Below are 25,486 nucleotides of genomic sequence, written 5' to 3' on the forward strand. Positions count from 1 at the left end.
GTGTCATGGCTTCTTAAATAGTCCGAATGACCATTCAACTGGCTCAATGGGCAGGCAAAGAATGTCTGAACCGTTTCTAAGTTTTTTGTTAATAAAACATTTTCGTGACTATCTGCTTTCATCTCCTTGCGATCGGCACTGAGTGTGCCCAAATGAGAACACGCCATGTAATCTGCCACAACGTGTCTGAGGGCCAGAGAGCTCTTTTTAGATACAACACTCTAGCATGCAAAAAAATGACACAGATATTTTTTTTTACAGAAAACGTGGTTGACTGTTTTATTGTGAGTCAAAAGTAAGTTAACAAAAAATTTCACAGCATGTCACTAAATGCACAGTGTGGTTGACTGTTTTATTGTGAGTCAAAAGTAAGTTAACAAAAAATTTCATAGCATGTCACTAAATGTACTGTGTAAGTATAATACACACAATAAAATAAATAAATCAGCATACAAATACAAGCTCCAGGGACTATCAAATTTGGGGCCACAACATTTCGTGTTTAATGTCAAGACTACACTCGTTCAAAATCACAGTGCTTGAGCTTCTAGAGATTCGTAAAGCTGGGCGTTATTCAACGATGTTTGTCCAATTTGTTTTCTTGTTTCGTTTACATTATTAAGATATTCAGAAAAAACTAGCCTCGTGTCCTGCTAACATGAAGCCTAAATCTGGCGTTTCCTTTATGCGAAATGCTGTAAGCGTTGCATCTAGGTTACCTTTACGGCTCGTTTGAGTATGTCCAAAAACCGCCAGTTGCTTTTAAAGAACATTAAACGCCGTGTTCATAAAAAAAGCAGAATAAGTAAAAGAAATATGTTCAAAAATATGCGTGTGAAGTGTATTTTTAAAACCACTTTGTTCAGCCCGCTATCTGTATCCAAGGGTAAAGCATATCAAACGTTCTTGTTATGCAATTTAAAGCAATCGCTGAGATTTTATGGCTGTTGACATCACAGACAACAGTTATTTGAATTGCAGCTGAAAAAGACTAATGTACTATAACACGAGATATAAGGGCTCTGAGTCGAGTGTGGAAGACACCGGTTCTATGTCCAGTGATAAGCATTTATAACAGTTTTCTGTTTTTTCTTGCATCTAAGCGTCGAAATAAACTTTTGAAGGTCTCTCTGTAATAATTGTCGTGGTTTAACGTCACAAAACCACCATCTTTAGATATTTCTGTACGCAATATAAATCAGTTTATAGCAGATATTTATCTGGTTACCCGCTCGTAGTATTGTGAAACTTTTAATTGTGTGTGGTGCAGAAAGTCTGCACGGAAATGACTTTTGTACAAAAAAAAAAAACAAAAAACAAAGAAACTGACTAGTTTTTTTTCTGGAAACAGACAACTCTGTCGCTTTTTATTTACTGTCAAAAACAAATAAACAATGTTTATTGAACTAGCGTCATCACCAAGAATATATTTTCCGATGCTTCACATTCATGGGAAACCAAATTTAGGCATAAAAATCAAAGAAAAAGATGAAAAAAGGGTGTGAGTGTCCAGTATGAATTCTTCTTTGGCTTCATGATCCCTTCAGAGGGCATTCGCGAGAAATAAATCGTGATCTTCGAATGAAAAGCGCCAATAAAACATTCAAGCACAGGGAGAGTGACTAGACCATGAAATAGGTACACTCGACGTTTTCATACGGAATGGGAAAATTCGCTCAATACACAGTGGTCTCATAACGAACGCCGCAGCCTTAACGTCACTGGGACATATTTCATAAAAGCGTCGTGAAGTTACGACGTAGCAACGAACAGAAGATGAAGTGATATAAATCATGCCGTAAAAGTTCCACTTGAAAGGAAATGCCAAAACGTTTTAAGTACAGAGGGTGACAGACATGTGTCACTACATCATTTGTCTCACTTTGAGTTTTATAAAGTACATAGAGAAGGCAAAATCCTCATATAAGAATGTCCGACCAATTTTGCGTCATGCTTGTGCTTGGAGTGCGACCAGGCAGCAAGAGAAAAACACGAGGCAATAAGGAACCAATTTGGCGAATCTAGTTTTTATAGTAACCTTCAGGCGATCATAGTTCAGGGATTATAATGATCCTTATCATGTGACACTTGCAAAATGGTAACCGAAATCACTCCTCTAAAAAGATCACAGAGAGTACTACATATATTTACGAAGCAGAAATAATAAACTCTGCGAGACCAGGTAATTCTTCTCAGACTATACACGTGCGCTAAAATAGTAAGCGCTCTTTGGCATGGCGAGACACTATAGTGCTGTCCTCTCTATGGATCCCATAGTATGAAATTTTCGGTTCTCCACGTTGTCACTAACGTTGCCGGTATTTTGTTTGAAATGTAGTTATCGTATCCCGGTGCTCCTCAAATAAACTTCAATAGCGATTAAAAATCGTTAACACCAGTTCGGGAATTATATTTGACTAGAATAAACGAAATGATGTTCTTTCTGCGAGCTAACATCTATGTTAACCATGTTCACTCTTCGTATTCTTTCTTATGATATCTAAATATCGCACACCAGTACGTACAAGGCTTTTGTAATACCTGTTAACATGACGCAGTACAGTGGTATATCCTGAACAACTTGAATACACTTTTTTGTTTTAGAATAGGCTGCTGTTTAATGTAAACAGATATTTGGACGTTAAATTTAGCTGACAAACAATTCAAAAAGTGTAGAGGAATAGAGAAGCGCTATACTGCTGGACGAAATTGTTCTCAATTTTTTTTTCATAAAGCTGGAGGGTGGTCAAGCCGAAACACTGAACGCACACACTTTAAACTGATAACTTTGTGGCTATGGCATATTTGATTCCACGATTTTACCACCATTTCGCTCCACCTGACCCAACTGAAGGGCATAACTTAGCCATTACGCAGCGACCTCCGCCCGTTACCTTTTGTTTGTCCCACTTCGGATTCGCCTCCAGAGACAAAAAACGAAGTACTGCGGTCACTTCGTTTGCGGAAGTCATGAGGTGACATACTCTAATATTTACAAAACTAATATTTTGAGTACAAGAAATTACATGGCGATGCATTGTGACAACTATCAGCAACACCCTTGGTACGTACGTATTTGTTCAACACACACACACACACACACAAAACTGGCTCCACCAGTGGTGTAGGCGCAGCCAAACGCCTGATTCTGCTGCATCGACTGCCTGCACTCAGTGCAGACAGTGGTCAAGTAGCACAAAGCCCCGATATCGTGGAGACACGGAAGGCTACATAGGGACGCATGATGCTCCCGAGGTTGCTGAGACTTTTTCCCGAGGCCATCTTCGTCGCTAGGCGGCGCCGAAAGCACGACAAGAACGCTCCTCAAGCACTAGGGTTACCCGATGTTCCCCTCCGTACGACCGCAGCGTCGACAGAGATGGCCCGCGGAAAAAAATATAGCAACCTAGTCCTTTCGGCGCGAAATCGCGGCGGTAACCACATTTTACTTAGTCTGGTGTTCTGTAGCGTCACAATATAGGAGAGTCATGGCCTCACAGGAACATCGAGCCGGACCAAGTTTGTCGGTCGCTTTCGCTGTGTCGCAGACCAGAACCGCAATCGGACCAAACCATCGAAATTGCATTGCGGCGGGCTGAGCGCACGCCGTTACATTTCTTGGGTCCTGCCTCGATCGGGCTGCTGCGCAGCTTATACAAGACTAGGACGACCGGGGCGGGCTCACATGATGGCACGCTGGGGTCAGGCGCCCCGTACATTGTCGACAGGTTTCGGCGCGCACACACAGACGCGAGCGTGGGCCACGCTTGGGGGTCCGATCGCGCAGCGTCCGGCAAGCCCGCTTACATCGGGAGTCACGCGTAGTGCGGATAGGAGCCGATATGTCCCGGATGTGGCATGGAGTGGTGCGACGAGGCGTAGAGGTTGTTCGGTGACGTCCAGTACGGACTGGGCGACGGGAACAGCGATCCCGTGGTGGAGGGAAAGTTGAGCTTCGGGCTGGCGTGGTAGCCGAACAGGTCGCTGGCCGATGATTGGTGGTGGTGGTACTTGTAGGCGGCCGGGTCAGCGGCTGCGGCTGCGGCCGACGGCGGCTGCGTGGCCTGCGCCAGGCCCTGGAAGTCGAAGCGATACGCGTACCGCTTCCCGTGCACTTTGGTCATGATGTTCTTGTCGTAGTAGTAGCGAAGCGCCCTGCTAAGCTTGTCGTAGTTCATGTTGGGCTTGCTCTTGCGCTCGCCCCAGCGCCGCGCCACTTCGTCCGGATCGGTGAGCTTGAACTCGCCGTTGGTGCCTTCCCAGGTGATGCAGCTTGCATTGCTGCTGTCCGACAGGAGCTCGAGCAGGAACTGCCACAGTTGGATCTGGCCGCTGCCTGCATGCCACCACACGCGGATCGTGAGTGTGCGCGGTCTCTAAAGGATGCATGCATACAGGAATCTGCAGTGAATGAACTCCCCTTGATAGCAATGTACCCATTTTTAAAAAAAATTATCACAATCGCACCTAATGCGATAAATCATAGACGGGAGTTCAACGCTAAATCTAGAAAATATAAACAGAGCGTGCAGAGAATATTTGCTTCGTAGGTGTTAGTGGAAGTTTGTAACTACTTGTATGAGTACACCAGTGCGAGTTTAAGTGAATAGGAGAAAACATTTACGCACAACCCGTCTGCTTCTGATCACGTGGGCAGCACAGTAAAGACAGCAAAGACGAAAACAGTTCGTTAATAAGTTGGCCATGAAGTTTTCATGATGTAATAATGGCACTTCTATTTATTTATTTATTTATTTATTTATTTATTTATTTATTTATTTATTTATTTATTTGTGGGTCCATCATGTACCATTTGTACATTGTAGACAGTAGATTTGGAAATACAATGTTAAAAAAATAAATGCTGAATTACTTGTGCAGGGGACTGCTAGTACACGGAACAATACTACACAATAGTAAACGAATATACACGGGGAGTACATAATATTAAACAGACAATAAAAATGAACAGACCATGTCCACCAAAAAGACATAATTATACTTGTTGGTACAATTCATTATTTCATGCTTATTAGTGCATTCTTAAAACTAGTGGGGTCGGTGATAGTTACTAATAATGCACGTAGATTATTCCGATTGATTGATGGCCCAGGAAGAAATAATTGTGAACATGCTGTGGTGTTATGATGATGTACATGATCACGTACATTACGCACGTGTTCATGGCGAGTCGAATTTATTGTAGGGCGCAGGGTGGACCCAAAGGGAGCGAAGGGATGCGTTGTGGTAACGCATTTTATGAAAGAATGAAATGCTCGATTATTTTCTGCGAAGAGATAATAGCGGCATCTGAATGGCACCCTTCACTAATGTAGCATTAGTAGTGCGATGATAGCTAGCTATAGCATGAAACGCGCAGAGCCACTGTTAGTCTCTTATTGCATTTATTGCTTTCAATCGTTGCTTTCATTGGAGTCACTGGTCCAGTGACTGCGTGTAGGCATTTTCGACCTAAGATTAAGTATTATGGCAGGTGCTTTTCAGGTAAAACATGATTCAACACGTTTTTCGGTTGAGTGTGCGTTCAGTTTCAGGATAACGCTGGCTTTTGTTTAATTTCATAGCTTCTGGTGTGCCAGATTTTGGAGATTGCGATTGAATTGATCATCCCAATTCAACAATCAATAAATTAGGTGTGATTTAGAGGCAAAAAGGTTGTGTTCAAATGTTCCTGTCTTTGTGGGTCCATGTTGCGTATTGACGCGTCATCGAGACAAAATCGCAGTTGGATCATTATGAAAAATCTGTCCAAAAAGTCTAAATAAAAAGTGCATAATAGCTTTTAAATACAAGACAAAGCAAAATTGCCGTGTTAGAGAAACGCAGAGAATGACGGAAGCTCACCTGAGCTGGCGAGCCTGCTACTTGTGGGTCCAAAAACCTGGTACGGATCTGGAAGAACATATTTCAAGACTAGTCATATATACGTCTACTTTTTTTTACGTATACGCTTTATACGCCTAAGTCATAAATAAATGTTTTCGCTATTATAAAAAAACAGCGAAAACATTTTTTTATGCTCAGTTTATGTTACATGCCTCGTCAAGCATACATCAAACAGGCCACTACGGAAAGACTAAATAGTCGAAGCTTTGATTTCAGCAGAATGCACCCAATATGAATCGAAACGTATATTCCAAATGTACTTGGTCTTTTATGTATTTCCCTTCGCACTCTTCTTCCTGTGTTGAGCTCACAGAGTTAAGCGACATTTCATGTAGGTCGCTTCAGTATTGAAATTCACTAGGCACGGTTTCCACCGGTGCAACTTCTTTATATACCCCCCCCCCCCCCCCCCATATTTTCTTTGCATGTACCCACCGTCATACAGGCCCGCAGATTCGTTTGACATGTATAGTTGATTATTTTGTGTGGCCTGACTTTTTGTCAGGCCTGTATCTTTTTTTTTGTTTCTTGTAGCCGTTTCCATTACATTTCAAATACGCTTTATAAGTCGAGCAACCAAGACCTGTAACGATGGATTGGTTTAACTGGGCTATCTTGTTTGGCGAAAGGCCGAATTCAAAGGTATTCTTCACAATATACTTTTTTATTTTTAATACGGTTACCCGTAGCTTGTGATATGTTTTTTTTCTCTCAGTTTCATAAAAATGAAATGACAAGTTGGGCTGGAGGCAGGGAAGCTCGACAGCCCACAAAAGTATGCGGAACCGGCACGTGTGCGCCCTTATCTGGGTATATTTAAAGATGTAATAAACGTACCAGAAAGAAAGAACATTACGCTCGTGCGTAGAGTGCGTGGAAGCCTTGACAGCGTCGCGTCTCCCAGCTTGTAACGAATTCGTTCGCGTGCTCTTTGTCGTCTATTTCCATTTTCTGGGCACCGCCGACGAGCGCGCACTTTGAGGCCGTGCTCCTTAGCGTTTCGATACCATTTCTTTTTTTCATTCCCGGGGAACGAGCCGTTTTGACTGGCACGGTTGTCATTCGTAATGCGGCTCTCGTATGGACAAGAGTAGGTCAAAAAAGAAGCGAGAGGAAAACATATATAGCTCGATCGTCAAACATGGAGCACTGCCAGTCTCCATAGCTACAGCAAACAAGCAGTAAAGCGAAATCGCCGCGAATATGGTGAACATAACTGAAAAAAAAGAGGAGAAAGCGAAAGGATCGTCATAAATGATACAGTGAACGAAAGGGAAAAAAGAATGAGAAAAAAAGCCTTAAGCGACGAGCAGCATCGACAAAACGCGAGTACTCTGGGGTGCGCGCAGCAGAACGGAGGCCACGTCGCGGCTGGCGAACACAAAGGACGACACAGATTCATCATTCCGCTTTGGACCGTCGCAGAACGCGAAATCGAATAATGAGAGTCCTTTGACCCTTCTCCCAATATTTAGCGTGTGTGCGTGCGTGAGGGCGGCTTTTCGGTTAGCGCCGCGTCGCCTTCCAATAGACGCGGCGCGGCGCAGTTGGCGGCTTCTTCGACTCGGCCGCTCTGGCATCTATTGCATCTCGGTTATTCATACTACCATGCATGCTGCCACGTCTACTTTTCGTAAACGTGCTGTCCTGTTTATAGCTTCTGTTTTCTTAAAGCTCGCGTAAGATCACTATACAAGCAGAGCAACTTTGAAGTGGTACAAAGATGCAAAAACGAAAATAAAATAAAAAAAGCCTAATTTTATTGTCAGCAGCGATGCAAGTGCATTCGCCATTCCGAATAGCCCAGCGTGTTGGGTGATAGGGAAGATAGAAATTTCTACCAGGGCTCAGCCCTGGTTAACCTCCCTGCCTTTCTCCTTGCGTTCTTTTTCTCTCTCGATAGAGCTAAAATAACGTTTACACAGAAATTCTTTGCTGAATATTATGAGTTCGGATCTAATTTTCTTCCAAAGAAGAAAAGTTTTGCTAAACGATTTCTTCCACAATAGGACATTACAATCCGCTCAGAACTAAGACACTTCCTTATAAAGTATTACTGCAAAAAGGTTTCTTCGTGGCTATCATGTTCGGTGATAGTCAAATAAAATGATGCTTGAAACGGGTCAGCTTTTAAATGCTAGCGAAGAAGTACTGATAATACTCATAATGATAATAAAATACAGTGTAGCGTGAAATACATGTGACATAAATGGGGTTTGATTCTTCATCGACGAGATGTGGGCAAGAGCGTCGCTTACGTAAGCTGATCCACGGCGATGTGGATTGCATCATAGGAAAAGGAGAGGAGCCATGCTAATCAGATGCTTAAAGATGTGGCAGCGCTCGTCGGCTTTTGACTCTTTCCCGTTACTTCCCTCCTTTAAAAGCGCGTCCTCTTTCGAGCGTGATGAGAAGCGATACCAACTAACTTGTTTTAGCGCGTCACGAGTGGTCGCGGTATAGACGCGGGCGGAGTGCCACTCCCCGTTGTGTCAACGTTGGAGCAGCGCGAGGTGGCAGTCACGGACAGCCGCCCGTGAGTATAGGCTGTGCTTTCTCTGTCGGAGATGCCGCTGCGTGCCGCACGATGCTCGGCAGTAAAACCTCCGAGACTTCGAACGTAAGGAGCAAAACGTTTTCCGACGGGACGAAAAAAAAAAAAACAATGAGGGTTGGGCGACGAGACTGGCCGAAATAAAACTAAATGAAATGTTCGCACTTCGACAAAGTCGTCCCCTACATGTAATCAAGGCTTGTTCTCCACCTAAAGCTTCTGGCCCCCCTCTTTGCTTGTCTCGCTCTACGGCTCGAGCGCGACTTCCTGCCCACACATACGCTTCACGCGCCCTCTCCTAACTCAATCCCCTTCCCACCTAGATTTTTTTTTTACTTTTTTTCTCGTAGTTCTATCAGACCTCTCTTCCCTCGAATGTCTTGGCGCCTCAGTCGTTGGCGAGTGTAGGCCTTCTGGCGGGGCTGTTGCCACTGCGCAAGCAAACTCGTTTCAAAACCGCTCTCCCTCCTTCGGCGTGTGGCCAAAGTTCTTCGCAAACCCCGCTGGTTTCTCCCCGGGCTTTTCCCTTGTCGCACCCCGCTCTTCTAACGCCTCCACGGTCGTTCTCTTTTGTTTTTGTTTCGCTCGACTCTAGTTGCTCGCTGTCGAGCGGGAGAGCTGTCTGCTGCGCTCCTCGGGGACTGCCAATATCGAGCGTGATTGGTCAATTTTGAAGCGCAGGCGCGTCGGGGGCTCCGCGCGCGTGTGGATGTGTGCTTGCGGCGCGTTTCAGGGTGCGACGCCGACGCCCTCTATTTAACTTCCGGAGGAGTCTCGCTAAAGCGGCGCAACGCAAGAACCGTCGCTCACCTTCGGTCGCCGCACGTCCTGAGCGTTGCCGCAGTTGAAGCCCCCCCAAAAAATTAAAAAAAAAAAGGAACCAAAGATGAAAGTAGCGCGAAGCGCGCCCACCGCCCAGGGCTCCGAGAAAAAGCGGTGCCAGAAGTGGCTTTTCACCGGCGTCCTCCGCTTCACAAATATGTACCGGCTAGTGCGTTTACTTTGTTCGTCCTGCTAATTTGTGCTTTATTGAGCTGTAGGCCTTGCCAACATTTTGCTAAGCGTTGCCATTGCACCAATTTGTGTCCTGCAGGAAAACTCTGTCGTCGCTGTAACGTAATCGAGATATTGTAGTTTTGTTTGCACTCTGTCTTCGTTTCTAAAAAAATTATTTTTAATAGATGTTTTTGGTCGCTCAGAAAAAGTACTGCGTGTGGCAAGTACTTAATACTCATTCTAACTTTACATTACCACGTGAGCATAGACAATTTAAGCATCCCACAACACACTTGGCTATGGAAATGAACATTTGGTATTCATGAGCATGCGAGTGTATGAAATACTTAACGATGAACGAGGGCAATTGAAAAGGAAATGCTAATTGATGAATGAGCAGGTAGGTAACAAACAAGCGAAGCGAACAAGCGTCTATATCGATCACGAAGTGTACATTAGGCTTTAAAAAGTGACGCGGAGGTGTGAATGTGAGTGCTTAGAGTTTCGAATGTATATATAAGAAACATACGAAAGCCTGTAAGACTTAATGCCTCAAGTCGCTTAATGTCGTACATAACGCTTGAATTACAGTTGGCATGGAGCATACAAATATATTAAAAAAACACAATAAACTTAGGAAAACAAGTAAATGAGTAGCTGCAACATTCCGGTTTTTTTGCCATATGTTTCAGTTTCTCTGAGAGTGCATACACTGGAAACAACTGTCGTATCTCGGCCGTAAGAAATATAAATTCTCAATGCGAAGGTATTGAAGCAAAACTTGCTTATTGTGGATATGTCATGTGAGCTAGCATGAAGTGCCATGTTAAATATCGTCGAATTGCCAGAGACACGATGGTACTTAAAAACTGTAGACCTTCATAACAGTTAAATTGTATTTCAGGGGAGAACAGAAACGATGCGAACAAAAAAAAAGTTAATCTGTTTCTTGAGACGCGTATGCCTGCATGGCAGCTTTCGATAGACTGAATGATGAACACTTTCGCTTGTGTGTGATCTCTCTTTCGCCTCCTCATCTCTCGCCTCTCTTTCTCCCTTTTTCAAAGCTAGACAGCTCATTGGTCTTAGCTTTAGCTTGTACCCTCGCATTTCTCTCATATGTTCACCCTGTCTTTGTTTCTCACTGAAAATTTTCGCCTACAGTAACAAATCATTAAATTTTTCATCCGAATGTTTTCCATCCCCATTGTTCACATGTTTAAATGACGAGTGAATAAATCCTAGTCAAAATTCTTGAAATAACAGGCTTTTTTTCTTAAGATTGTTGTTCCCGATTGCGCCTGAACATTGTGTGGTTAAAACTTTGGAGAGTTGACGCAAGCGCCATGTGGTGATTAATTTTATGCAGTAACGGCAGTTGGGCTCAGACAGACAGCAGTAGTCTTCTTGCCGACTTTTTTTTTTTGCGAGCTATTCCTGTTGTAAAGCATTAGTCAAAATAGACGAGGCTTAGCGCGCTCGATAACCTAACTAGACAAACAGCCAAAGAATAATCGCTGGGGCTCAGGTGAGAGATCAAAAGTAAGGAGAAAGAAGGGCCGACATCGGCCACCTACGAGGCGACAAGAACGGGCGAGAAAAAAAAAAAAAACACGGTGGCGCCGAGAGCAATCTCATCCGAGGATGATGCCGGAGAAAGAGGCAGATTGTCGCGCGCAGCATGCGCTGCTATCGCGGCAAGCGTCGGCCGCCCGAGCGGCTCGAGGCGAGGAGGGCGCGCAGTCAATTTCCGGAGCGTGCCTGAGCGCTGCGAAAAGCGCATCATGCCCGAGGCAAACACGTCTCCGAAGCCGCCGTTCACTGCGACGCGCGCGAGATCCCCGGCACCGAAACGCCGACGAGCGGCAGAGACACGCCGCGGTGGACGCCGCGCCATTGATCCTGTTACGCGATCCTATCTGCGGCAGAGCGACGCTGGCACGAAAGCCGAGATTATTAGTCCGAACATAGCTCATTCCAACGAACGGCCTGTTTAACACGCCTGGCTTTCGGCTGTGTCGTTCACTGTGTCTCAGCTCGGTCAGTGAACGCTTATAGCTTTTCGCGCCCCCCCAACATGCCGTTGTGCTACAGTGTGTTGTTTCTGCACACTGTTCTCGTAGGAGCACCACGTTCGCATAGAACAGGGGCGTAATGCAGTGTTGAAAACTACAATGAAACGACCACAGTAATTTGAAGTAAACGGCAAAAACAAAACAAAAAAGAAACAAAAAATGCTAATAAACTTGTAGGTATGCTTTGCCGCATTAAGATGATAACTGTGAAAAAGCACGCTTCTAAGGACATTGAAATGTTGCGGGCCACGGGGACCTGAGAAAACGGTGATTTTCAGAAGAATTTGTCATCGCACTTGGAACCGTAGAATTATGTTACACCATTACAAACTGGGAATCAGAACACAAGTAGAAATAAACAAGCTTCCCGATACGCTGCGCATTTTTCTCTTTTTTTTTTTGTGGAGTTTCTACACCACCTAAAAACTTGATCTCATACATTGTACGCCCGAGAACATACATAGCGTAATGACGGTGGTGCACTCAACATAAATACGATATACTCACCTTGCATGTTGCGCAGATGATTGTGGGTGTGGGCGTCAAGAGCATTCTTTGGCATAGCTGGCAGGGCGTTGTGTGGGTAACCTATGGGAAATAGAAAACAAAATACTCAATACAGCGAATGAATCACTTGGTGCTTGTTTTCTTGTATGGTTTCAGGTTGGTTATATAAATTGTTTCCTTCAATTCTTTTCTGCATCTTTTTTGTTGTTAGATGCATTATGGCCAGTAACAGCGCACAAACTCACGGGACGAAGAAACAAGCGCTTCGTTTCATGAGTTTGTGCGCTGGTACTGCCCATAATGTATCACCAACTAGCCCAACTATCAGTCCTGCTTCAGTGTTAGATGCTTGAGGATACACTTTAGCCTATGTGATGGCGTTTCGGGGCCAAAAATTGGCTTAAATATTTAGAAATTCAAGTGTCTTTGCATCCATGAACAAAAATAAAGTAGTGCACAAGCCTTTGGAATCAATATATTAGGTAAGAAAACTAGTATACATACAGGTGAAATAGACATCGAGTAGCGTCGTTCGTTTTTTTTTCACATTGACAGATTGAAATGAAATAATTCAATACGATGTTTTACATGCAGAAAATTTTAATGTTTTCTCGTATAACGCGTTTGTACGTATTGAACAATATCAAAAGAAAAATGGCGCGCATATACGTCGTTATATCTGGCTTTGTCATGTTTTTTGGAACTTTTCACTTCAATTTCATTCACTAGATTGACCTCAGTTTCAACACCTTCGCTTAATATGACAGGCGGTCAATATACCTAAGAAGAATGATTCTCTGTGAGGCTCTTTGGCCGGCGATGCGTGGACACGCGATGTGCGTGGAAGGAAGCGTTTGCTCAAGGCACTGATATTCGGGACAAACGTTCAGCAGAATCATCGGCGAGAACTGTGCCATCTCGTGGGAAAAGTGTAAAAAAAATTTCTGCGGCGCTGACATAGCTCAAAGACGCTGACGTGTTCCTGGCTGAACTTGGTCAGCTTCATGAAACGAGGCGTTTTCTGGGTTGGTGTAAGGAGGAGCAGAGCTAAAAAGCTCTATGTTTGAATAATGTACTTTGGCGAAAGGACTGTGAGTGCACGGTGCCATGTTCATGTGACTCCTGGCTTTAATGGAGACAGCAAGTTAACTCTATCATGTCACTAGGGGCACACAATATTTGAAGCCTAGAGCAGATGTTAGTTGACCCTGGCTTTGACTCAATTACATCGACCACACGAGTTCGAAGCCAGTCACAGATTTGTGAGGTGTCTAGCCATACTGCACCATGCAACGTTTTAATTACTAGAGGGCAGTAAGAGCAAGTAGCAAGCTGCCAAAACCTGCCATCAGCAAACTGACTTCACTCCTTGTAATCAATGTTGTTTTAAGCGCGTAAATTTGCTACCATTCATAAACTCTACACTACTGTTGATAATCTTCGTTTTTGTTGCTGCCACTTTTCAATAAAGAGCGAGTGTGACCACGTTTTAAAAAATAAATAAGAGAAGTTGTTGGATCCCCAATAGCCAACTGAGACGAGACCAGAACTTTGCTTCGCTTGTTTCACACCTGCCCTTACATTCCCTTCCCGCCTCCAGCACTTCCTAAAATTCTTAAAAGAAAAACAAAAACAAAAAAAACTAAAATAATGAGAGGTATTTAGTTGGTTTCTTTAACTCGACTGTCTAGTATTTCTTTAGTTTTCGTATACACACAATGTCTCAGCCATTACTCTATGCAAGACGCAAATTTTTTTCCGCGCAGTATATTAATGCAACAAGAGGAACAAACAGAACAAACTTTGACTACAACTGGAAATTAGCTCAAGAGCCTAAAACTTTTACTAATATAAATCGCATGCAGCAAGTAACACATTGCATAACTGAGTTGAAGCTGTTTAGAATAAATACTATAATACCAATTGGCCTCCTTATTGGCGCCGCAGCTACGGCGAGTACAACGCGATATAGCAATTCAAGCGTGCTGCTTCTATGTTTACTATACATTTTTCTTACGAGTAGCTTTATGGAGGAATGATACACAATTTACCAGAACCCATGGGCGACAACACACTTTAATAACAGAGCATGTTTATGACCCAACTTCTCGTCAAATCCCCCCACACACACAAAATAGAATCCGCTTTGCAATAACAAAATGTTGCCAACCTTCCAAATTTCCGAAAAGTCTCGAAAAAAAAAATACCAGTAGGTCCCATGACGGCAAGCCGAGGAGAAGCTTTCTCGAGCAACCAACAAAATAAATTTGAAAAACGAAATGCTTAGTGGAATATCATGGCGAAATAAAACGAAACAGCTTGCTACTATTACTGCGCCGTGCGCGTCGAATTACAGTGAGACGAACGGACGGAAGATGATGTGCCTCGCGGGTAGTCGTCCTCAAAACACTTTCTTCGCTTTTCGACAAGATCGCTAACAAAGACTGCGATCGGAGCCATCCTTCAGATGGAACCACAAAGGCGCGGTGAAGCGAGAACGCAAGAAATAAGGACTGCGGGAGCAAGGGATGGGGAAGGGCAGACGTCGGATTCAGAATGCGAGGACCGCTGGTCCGAACGAGGGACGGCTATCGCGCGGGCCACTTCTGGCGATCCGCCTGAGTGGACACGCGTGGTTCCCCTTTTGGAGTGCTCTCGAGCGAGTTATCTCGTCTCGGGGACAGCAGACGTTTCGGGTGTTCCGTTGTGCGCCGTCTCCCTGCTCCTCTGGAATAGAAAGCGAACGACGGAGAACAAAAGTGCGTGGCGCGCTCTTATCCGTAACGCTGCCGTGTGGACTCTGCAGCTCGCGTGCCCTTGCTCGTCATCGGCCGCCTGGTCGTGGCGACGTTGCGATGGAATGGGAGCTTAGTTAAGGAGATAGCAGTGCTTCTAATGGCAGAGATCACAACCAGGCAACTGAGTGGTGGGCATCTGAAGTATGAAAGAAGGCAGTGGTTACCACAGACTATCATTGCAAACAGACATGAAATGTAAATGGGAAAGCCAGAGGACGCGCTGTAATTACGATGAGAGATGTATTTTTATTCTTGCTTATAAAGACAGCATAGACGTCGTAGAGTGTATGGGAAGAAGCACGCTCATATGGCTACTGTTGACATTTGGAACATTATTTTCATTCTCGCTGCAACAGTCCTGTTCACACTTCATTTCTTCATGAAAGTGTAACGGGCTTGGCATGTGCCGAGCATACTTTCGTGTTGAGTTTATCTAAGCTAATTTTTTTTAATGTGAGGAAGAGTCTCAGTGCTTCTCGATGTGTTGTTTTGTTACCATCATTAAAAACGTTTATATAAATGAGAGCTTCAGAAGGAACCGCCAAAACGAGATTAAAGATGTTCGCGGCGCTATTTTCTCTCGCTGATTTCCGTCACATCACATCATCACCTTCGAAGTGAATACTGCTGTTTTCTAGAGATGCATGACTGCAACTGCCTCATTTTAGTGAAAAGCTTCAAACCTTGATGCGTGCCCCGCCGCGGTGGTCTAGTGGCTAAGGTACTCGGCTGCTGACCCGCAGGTCGCGGGATCAAATCCCGGCTGCGGCGGCTGCATTTCTGATGGAGGCGAAAATGTTGTAGGCCCATGTGCTCAGATTTGGGTGCACGTTAAAGAACCCCAGGTGGTCGAAATTTCCGAAGCCCTCCAATATGGCGTCTCTCATAATCATATGGTGGTTTTGGGACGTTAAGTCCTACAAATCAATCAATAAAACCTTGATGGGTATATACGACGTGACGAAAAACGATACAAAAGTTTAAAGTGCTCAACCATTTGAGCGCCTCAAAACTATGTCTCATCCCCGACGTTCAATCACCCGCATAGCCTGAAGGAAAAGCTGTGTGACGAAGAAGAAGCGATGACGTGATGAGAACACTTCGAAAACGATAATAATATCTGGGGTTTTACGTCCCTAAACGGCTCAGAAACGAGGTATTCACATAGTGTGGATAGATTGTGGTTGGTCATACCCTACCAAATTAGTTTTTGCACATTCTTAAAGTAAAGAACTGATGTCATAGTTTTGGCGTTTCCGTGATTAAACCCGTCAGGTTGCGCGGAATTGTGTGCCCCAATGTCATTGCGTGGTTAAATGCTTCACCGTGAAACATGTATCACGGTTATCTGTATATGATGTGCGCAGGGGTGGTAGTGTAAAACATTCTGTTAATACATGTCGGCGGTTATGTCGCGCGGTTCCGCTAGCTGTCTAAACGACATGACAGCATATAATCAGTGCTTGGCTGCGCATACACAGGACTATATCGTGTGGAACCAAAAGCAATAAAACGTCATCGTCTCGGAAATGCGCTGCAAGAACCACGATTGAATGGTGCCATGACTGCGAGTCTCGCCACTCCCTTGGTTTTGAGTTTGTAATTTTTCTTTAGTTTGTGATAAGAACGCTGGCGACGTACTTAACTGTGGTGTGACTTGGTAAGTAAAAAGTATTGTAGCTGTTGCGTGATCGGCTTGTGTTCCAGTGACAGCCACATTGTTGGTGTTAATATACCCACATAATTTTATCCCGGAATTATATACGTGCTTCAGTAAAAGTTGACTATGTTGTTGATACGCATGTACTGTTTCGTGATCTTTTAGATTGTATTTGGACTATGTATGTCTTGCTTTCTTGCACATCCGGCTACAATACGGCATTTCTTTCCAAATGTCAAACCCAGAACTTTCGCCATTCGTCCCTTAGGGGCTATATCTAGACAATCCGATACACAAAGTAGTCACTCGCTGCTGCCTTGCCTAGTAGACAACTCAGTAATGCTGACGGGTATGTGCTAGTTGTTGTCTAAATACGCAGGACTGATGTATCACTGGTCCACGTGATGTAGGAAGGCCTACATTATTTAGCGTCATGCTGTACTTCTTTTGTACAAACACCTCTCGTCAAAGGCCCTGCTGCGGTGGTCATGTGGCTAAGATACTCGGCTGCTGACCCGCAGGTCGCTGGTTGAAATCCCGGCTACGGCGGCTGCATTTCCGATGGAGGCGGAAATGTTGTAGGCCCGTGTGCTCAGATTTGGGTGCACGTTAAAGAGCCCCAGCTGGTCGAAATTTCCGGAGCCCTCCACTACGGTGTCTCTCATAATCATATGGGGGTTTCGGGACGTTAAACCCCACATATCAATCAGTAAATCAGCCTCTCGTCAACATTTTCTCGCCAAGCATCACACATCGCCTTCGTCATCGTGACGCTGGCAGCTAACACTTAGATATCACGAAGCTATGCTAATGTTATCCATAATAACACTGCAACCTCACCTATTTAAAATGACTTCGCGGTATTTTAACGCGAGGGTGTTAAAGAGCTCGTTTCGCAGAAATTCCAGCGTCGGCGTTGTTGGTTGTGAGCGAAAAATCAACATCTTGTCCGTGAGCGAGAAATTCGAGAAATATGCAAATTAAGCAAATACCAAACATTTAAGGGTCCGAGTGAGGATTGAACCCAGACCGTCTGCGTGGCAAGGAGCTGTTCTACCACATAATGACAATATTTGTTGAAACTGCTTTGACTCGACTGCCATTGTTCTGGCTGCGGTTTTAGGACATATGCACCTTAAAGTAAACCAGCAGATATAGCACAAAATTGCAATAAAAAACTGGACGACGCTTAACCTTCGCCTTCAAGAGTAGATCGCGATAGCGTAATCGGGCCTCGTGTTCACCGCCTTCTGAATTGCTAGCCTGCTTCGGTTCTTTGTGCATTCCTAAACCATACCGTAAGGAAATAATAATAATAATAATAATAATAATAATAATAATAATAATAATAATAATAATAATATATGGTGTTTCACTTCCCAAAACCACCGTATGATTATGAAAGGCGCCGTAGTCGAGGGCTCCGGAAATTTCGACCGCCTGGGGTTCTTTAAGGAAACGAACGAGTGTGAGCGTAACAGTGGGCGTTTCAAAGTATCACTGAATGCCTATTGCACGCACCGTTTTTAGGTGCTCACTACGCCATATTAACGCGATAGCGTTAAAGAGCTCATTTCGCATATGTTTTATCGTCGGCGTGGGCATCGGTGGTTGTGAGCAAAAAATCATCTTGTCCGTGACCGGAAAATTGAGAAAGATGTAAATGAAGTAAATAATAAAAAGCTGCGGGTACGATTGTGGGTAGAACCCAAGCTGTCTGTGTGGCAAGCAGATGTTAACTGCAGAGCCACAATATTTGCTGAAACTGCTTTGAACACACACACGCACGCGCACACACACACGCACACACACACACACACACACACACACGCGCACACACACACACACACACACACAACACACACACGCGCACACGCACACACACACACACACACACACACACACACACACACACACACACACACACACACACACACACACACACACACACACACACACACACACACACTGAATGCCATGTTGTGTATGGAGTCTCCTTATCTCATCAGAAGCGTAGAATTGCGCCAGGCGTCAAAAGATGTGTGAGTGGATGTTTTTAAAGGTCACGCATTACAAAGCGCCAAGACATATTTAATTATAATCAGCAGCAGAATCATCAAGAAGAAGAACAGCTGGGTATATATAAGCTCGCGCGTTGCCTCACGAACGGGTAGTCGGCCGTTCGGTGAATCGCAAAAGCAATAAATAGGGTGTATCGGGCAGTTAACAACTGTGATTGCAGTAGGCATTCAGTGATATTTTTGAACTGGCAAATTATACGCACACGTTAATTTTTGTCCCTCAAAACATACTCGCACGCGTTCCGTCTCTGCGCGCAGTAGATCCAAATCAATACTGCGTTCCAGGTCGCGCTCCCGCTCTCGCACGCGCTCGCGTTCCGTTAAGCGTGCGAGCTACGCTGCCATGGCAAGTGGATCTAATGACAGCAGCAGCTTAACCTCCTCGAAGTCGGACACCTCATCTATACAGGTTCTCGAAGATAGACTGAAAAACCAGCAAAAAAAAAAAAAGCTCCAGAATCAGCACAGCCAACTGCAAAGCCAACAAAGCCTCATAAATAAACTGCTTCAGAGTCAAAAACGACAACAAGAGCTCATTGACAAACTACTTGAAAAGTGCACGCATCAGCAAGGACATTCGGACAATGCAGAACAACAATATCAAGAACAAGCAAACTCAAGCACAGAGCCGGCAACGACGCTGACCAAGGTAGGCGTCCAAGCCCTATAGTGAACGCAAGGTGCACGATATTCGAAGCAATCTTTCATGAATAACATGCACGCCACGATGTAAAAGATTGTCCAGTCTGCAATAGAAAAAACAACCTCAATGTTTGAACACAAGATCACTACGATTAATGCCAAAATTGATGGGATTGCTGCGCAAGTCAACAATTTCATCGCGCACGTGAAGAAAACTTACGTAACCATGGCACAGTTCGACAGCTTGAACAACACACGCCAAATGACTCGGAAGAAGGCACGAGCGAACAATCACAATGCCTCTCGCTCAATCTCGCCGAGTCGCGATGGCAGGCGTGACATCGAATCGATTGAAGATGGCAGTCCCTAACCATAAGTATAAGAACCAGCATTCAATTTTACGCATATGGCAATGGAACTGTCGGTCATACCGCCCTCGACACGCAAGCCTACAAGAATTCATCAAGCTTAAAAACCAACCAGATATCATTGCACTTCAGGAAATCAACACGCAGAACGTACGACTGCAAGGGTACACGACTTGCGCACAAACCCAACGCACTGCCATACTTGTCAAGAAAGCACTTTCAACGCAAAAACACGAAATCGAGGACACTCACATAGAACATACCCTAATAGAGATTCTGCCGGAACGAAAGACGCAGCAAAGTCTTTTCATAACCAATATATACAGCCCCCCACGAGACCAACTACCAGACTTCGATCACTTCATACGAGAAATCAGGAAGCGCACGAATGGCCACCAGATCATAATAATGGGAGACTTTAACGCCTCTCACACGGCATGGGGCTATCATATCACCACGAGGAAGGGTTATAGGGTGCACGATACTGCTCAACATCACAGACTAACCCTGTGAAACGACCCTCTTCAGAAGACGAGAATCGGGAACAGCGTCTCCAGGGATACAAATCCAGATCTTACATTTACGGCGAACGTCACTAGGGCAGAGTGGAGTGTGCTGCCGGAAACTTTAGGTAGTAATCATTAGATCATCCAACTCTCCGTAGCGCACACTCGTAAACAGACCAAGACTCGAATAGCGCGGTTAACAGAATGGCAATCCTTTAGGAATGACCTCGACGTTGAAACCACCATAATCGACATTGAAGACTGGTTTATGAATGTGCTCAAAATAGCCGAACGCTACACTAAGGACATACAGCTTGACGTCGATACACCCGCCGTCGACGCACATCTCCTCCACCTTTGGGAGGCTAGAAGAGGACTTCTAAAACGGTGGAAGCGGCAAAAACTAAACAGAAAGTTACGGAAAAGCATTGCTCTCCTCACCGAGCAAGCTCAAGATTATGCGAACCAATTGGCCAGGCAGAACTGGCATGCTTTCTGTGACAAGCTGCAGGGGACTCTGAGCACCAAGAAGACCTGGCATCTGCTACGCACACTTCTAGACACGCAACCCTCCAAAGCAGCACAGAAGCAGCACCTTCAGTGGCTTATTCAAAACTACGCCGGTACAGAAGAACACCTCCTAGAAGAATTACAAAAGAAGCTCTGTGGCGATGCACCCACTCGGGCTTCAATACACACCAAAGAATACGCTGGCGCACCAAACACTGAACTCGGCCAGCCCTTCAGCCTGGCTGAGCTGCACACAGCCCTAACGAAGTTGACAAGAAATACAAGCTCCGGAGTAGACAGGATTGTCAACAAGCACTTACGCAACCTACCGCACCAGGCCACCACGGCTCTTCTACAATATTACAACGACTGCTGGGATAAAGAAGAGCTACCTGCGGTATGGAAGCACTCGGAAATCACCATAATCACCATAATCCCTAAGCCTAACAAACCAGTCGGCATCGAGAACCTACGCCCGATTTCTGTCAACTCGTGCGTGAGAAAGCTGTTCGAACACATGGTGCACGACCTCTTAACCCAGTACCTGGAAGATAGTGAACACCTACCGGACACCGTGTTTGGCTTCAGGCAGAACCTTTCGACGCACGACGTGCTCTTACTACTCAAAGAAGACCTCCTTGATCACCTCACCCATCGAAGAAAGTACTCCATACTCGGAGTTGACGTCAAGGCGGCCTTCGATAACGTCAGCCACGACGCGATCCTCAACAACCTCGAAGGCGTTGTCTGTGGCACCGGAACCTACACGTATGTCAGAAACTTTCTGACAGACCGTACAGCAACTGTGGGCATAGGCAACATCCGCAGCAAAAGCTTCCAACTACCGAAAAAAGGAACGCCGCAGGGTTCGGTCATCTCACCGTTACTTTTCAATGTGGCTATGATCAATCTGCCGAAAATTCTCGACAAAATACCTGATTTACGGCACGGGATCTACGCTGATGACATCACGCTCTGGACCAGAGCTTCGAACACTGGGAGACAAGAGATCTGCCTACAAACCGCCGTAGATGCCATAGAACGGTATCTCAGCAGCTGCGGTCTCTGCTGTTCCCCCAAGAAATCCGAGCACCTCGTCCTCAAAGCGAGAACAAGAGGCAAACCCCCTCTATACGACGAGCCCGACCCTAGCGTAACGCTGAAAGGGACCTTAATTCCAAAAGTCGAGGCCGTGCGAGTGCTTGGAGTTCACATCTACAAGGATGGATCGGGAGCTGCCACCATACCGAGATTCCAATGGACACTATCACAACTCACGCACCTCGTCAAGAGGATCGCGAATCAACAAAACAGACTCAAAGAGCACGACACGCTACGTATAATGCAAGCTCTGTTCACCAGTCGCACTACGTACGGCACGCCGTACCTGAACTTGAAAACCGCTGAAATTGAAAAACTTGATATCATGATAAGAAAGGCCACTAAAGTAGCCCTGGGACTTCCGCCAATGGCCTCTACCACACGTCTCCTAAAGATGGGCGTCCACAACACGTGGCAAGAGCTCATTGAAGCGCATAGAAATAGTCAGCTGGAGAGGCTCAAGCTGACGCCCACGGGGAGGTCGGTGCTTCGGTACCTCAACTACAGCGACACGTTCATCGCCGATGCAGACCGGAAAAAGCGCATCCCGCTGTACATTAGAGAGTCGCTGTCCATCGCACCTATTCCACGCAACATGCATCCTACTTTCCACAAAAGTAGACGCAAGGCTAGAGCTAACGCTATTCGACGAAAGTTCAAGTAAGACCCAGACGCCCGCTACACTGACGCGGCCAAGTATCCGCATAGAAACGCGTACGCTGTCAGCGTCGTCGATTCTCAAGGCCGAGAATTAGCATCGGCCACGGTCAACGCACTCAATTCAGACGCCGCAGAAGAATCGGCCATCGCTCTAGCAACCACAACATGTACAGACGCCGCGGTGATTTTCACCGACTCACAAGCCGCCTGCAGGAAATTTGCTAAGGGCCGTATCTCAGCCAATGCTATCAATATTTTGAAACGGCGAAGCACTCCACTCCCATACACTTGTGTATTATGGGTGCCAGGACACGAGGGTCTGCAGGGAAATGAAGCAGCCCACGCCGCTGCCCGCGAGCACGTCAGCCGGGCTGCCCCCTGCCCACAGGACATTCGACCCGTAGTTGAAGAGACGGAAGTTGTTCAAAAGACCTACTCGTCGTTCCTCCAGCATTACAGGCCGGAGCGACGAGTATACCCTCCACCACACCCAAAACTGACAAAAGAGGAAAGCGTAATACTGAGACGCCTGCAAAGCAGCACATACACACATGGGGCCCTAATGCACCGTCTCTACCCAACGAGATATAGCTTTATGTGCCCGCTTTGCAACGTACCGGACACCCTGGCGCACTTGCTTCTTGCATGCCAGTGTATTGCCAGACGTAATCTGCAACAACACACGACTGATAACGAAGCAGGATGGATGAACGAAGACCTAAACGAAACGTGGGAGGCGAAGCTCGCCCTCGAGGACCTGGAAGAGCAACAACAACTCGTCGCCAGGGCCAAGAGGGCAGTAGAAGCCAGAGGGTTCCTGGACTAAGGAGCCCTCCCACCTCAGGGTGACACTGTGCATTGCTCGGGGCACTGTTTCAAAATAAACGTTTACTTCTCTCTCTCTCTCAAGACATACTCCGAGTTGAGGCATACTCCGAGAACCGAAGCAGGCTAGCAGTTTAGAAGGCCATGCGCACAAGGCCCGAATAAGCTATCGCGATCTGCTCTTGAAGGCGCAGCTCAAGCATCCTCCAATTTTCCATTAGAAGATTGCGATATCTCCTGGTTTACATTAATTTACATAGCCTAAAATTGCAGTCAGAACAATGGCAGTGCAATCCAAGGCACATACAAAGTAATACCACATTTAGCTTATACGAACGCCAGCCACATACACACTTCATCCCTAAGTGCGATACTTACAAATATGCCTAAGCGTAGGTGAATCAACCTCCTTTCGTCGGAAGAACAATACATGTAAGGAGGGAGAGACAAAAAATGCTTGCCGTTTTTGTAGACGAATCTGTCAACTTGACAAGGAAGAAAGACGGCGTGAAATCGCTGCGTGCTTCTTCGTGTTCTTCAAACTCTGCGCTGTCACCCAACACAGTGCACCAAGCACGTAAAATCTGCGTTTTATAGCGCTTCGGTTGCATCATAACACAGAAATCGTCACAAGTTTTCTGCGAAAACTATAAAGGTGACAGTGATACACTATACCTCCAAACTACGCAGAAACGAGTGGTGCAAGACAGCCAACGAAACAAGACAAAAATGGCACTCGCTAACCTTTTTTTCTTAGGCGTCACGTTGCTGTTCTATAATGGTTTTCCACTCTTGCGTATGTAAAGAAAAAAAAAAGGGGGAAGGGGTCTGTAATGTCCTAAGCGTGCTACTTCGCGTGTGAGGTTCGCTGAACATGAAACACTACCCCTCGCTTTGTTTCTGTGATTTTGTGCCTCGTGTACTAGAAAGATGATTTGTGCTGAAGAGAATGTATTAATAGGAGTTAACGGTATGTGTGTGTATATAGCTGCGCAGCTTAAACTTGCGTTACTATGTATACCACACTACAATACACTTTGGTTTCACGTTAACTACATACTCTTCTCTGGAAAAAGTTTATTACCCAATCCCTTTCATTTAAAACGGAACACAGCATATGATGTGCCTCACCTATGCATGTTAAAGAGTATCTGTTAGAAATTTAAGCGCTTTCATTCAAAACGGAAGCACAGCATATGATGAGCCTAACCTGCGCGTATTAAACAGTATCTGTTAGAAATGTACTGCTATATTTGGATAACTGCATTGATTATCGAGCATATATAACAGCACAACTTGCTTCCGGTTACACAATTTCACTCATGAATGCTTGATAAAATTTGATGCCTAACTGCCTCTAACGCGTCACGAACAGAATGACACAGGTGCTATAACAAACTGTAGCACTCATGTGCAGTTAATTTAGTGAAAAAATTATTAGGGATCAGATAGTCGATGTAAAACTCGCACTTCAGCGCCCGCTATATTGAAACAAAAGCAAAAGTGACCGGAGTTAGGTAAGTACGATGCACACGCCGGTGGTTTGAAACTATTTCAAAAGTAACGAAAATAAAACCCACTCATTGACAACGCGATCATTTCAAACTTTAGAATTAACTGTGACGTAAGATTAACCACTCATATAGCTTTATGCTGCCCATCCAAACTTCATGTCTTGTGATTACAAAGCGGACAAGTTAAAAGCACGTGAATAAGATACGCTGTTTTTGTTCAACTCTAAATTTATTATCTGCATTCCGCAAGCACGTTCACTTTTACGTCCGAACTATTGTTGTCGTAGGCAACACCTCACCATACTAGACTAAACCGGGTTAAATGTTTCACAGTAAGTTAACAGGAAGCATAAATTTTTAACGAGTTCTATAGCAATGACTGCTGACGTGCTTAAGGCGATGACGAACAATCTTTGGCAACACTGTTTGGAAGAAGTTTCATCAGTCTTCGTTTATTACGACAGCTAGCTTACTGTAATTGAATAGCCTCTTGTGAAGTTTAGTATGCCCTTACATTCATTATAATAAGTGCATCTTCGGCCGCTGATGAACGTGAACTAAATACTAAAATTGTTTCGTCTCTCCGAAATCTCACACCGCTAAAATACTTTCTTACTTAATTACGAAAATGACTGAATGCCATTTCAGTTCAAATACTTCGCAGGATTCATCGTAAATATAGCGCAAGAACGTAGACCAAAGCAAACTCGAAGGTAAGCATGATACTAAAAGCTGTCCTTGGCCAAACCAGGCAACAATACCGAGTCCACAACATCAAACAA

General features: G+C 45.1%; 1 protein-coding gene across 1 annotated transcript in view; it reads right to left on the reverse strand.

The window, feature by feature from the left end:
* Positions 1 to 248: 248 nt before the first annotated feature.
* Positions 249 to 25,486, reverse strand: part of LOC119176893 (uncharacterized) — a 210,143-nt gene continuing 184,905 nt past the window's right edge. The window contains exons 6-8 of the mRNA XM_075878015.1: positions 12,040 to 12,120; positions 5,866 to 5,913; positions 249 to 4,336 (exon numbers count right to left, since the gene is read on the reverse strand). Coding sequence (XP_075734130.1) covers positions 3,816 to 4,336; positions 5,866 to 5,913; positions 12,040 to 12,120 — 650 coding nt within the window. The 3' untranslated portion in view covers positions 249 to 3,815. The remainder of the gene's footprint in view (positions 4,337 to 5,865; positions 5,914 to 12,039; positions 12,121 to 25,486) is intronic.

Source organism: Rhipicephalus microplus, chromosome X (assembly GCF_043290135.1).
Source record: "Rhipicephalus microplus isolate Deutch F79 chromosome X, USDA_Rmic, whole genome shotgun sequence".
Lineage (NCBI taxonomy): Eukaryota > Metazoa > Arthropoda > Arachnida > Ixodida > Ixodidae > Rhipicephalus > Rhipicephalus microplus.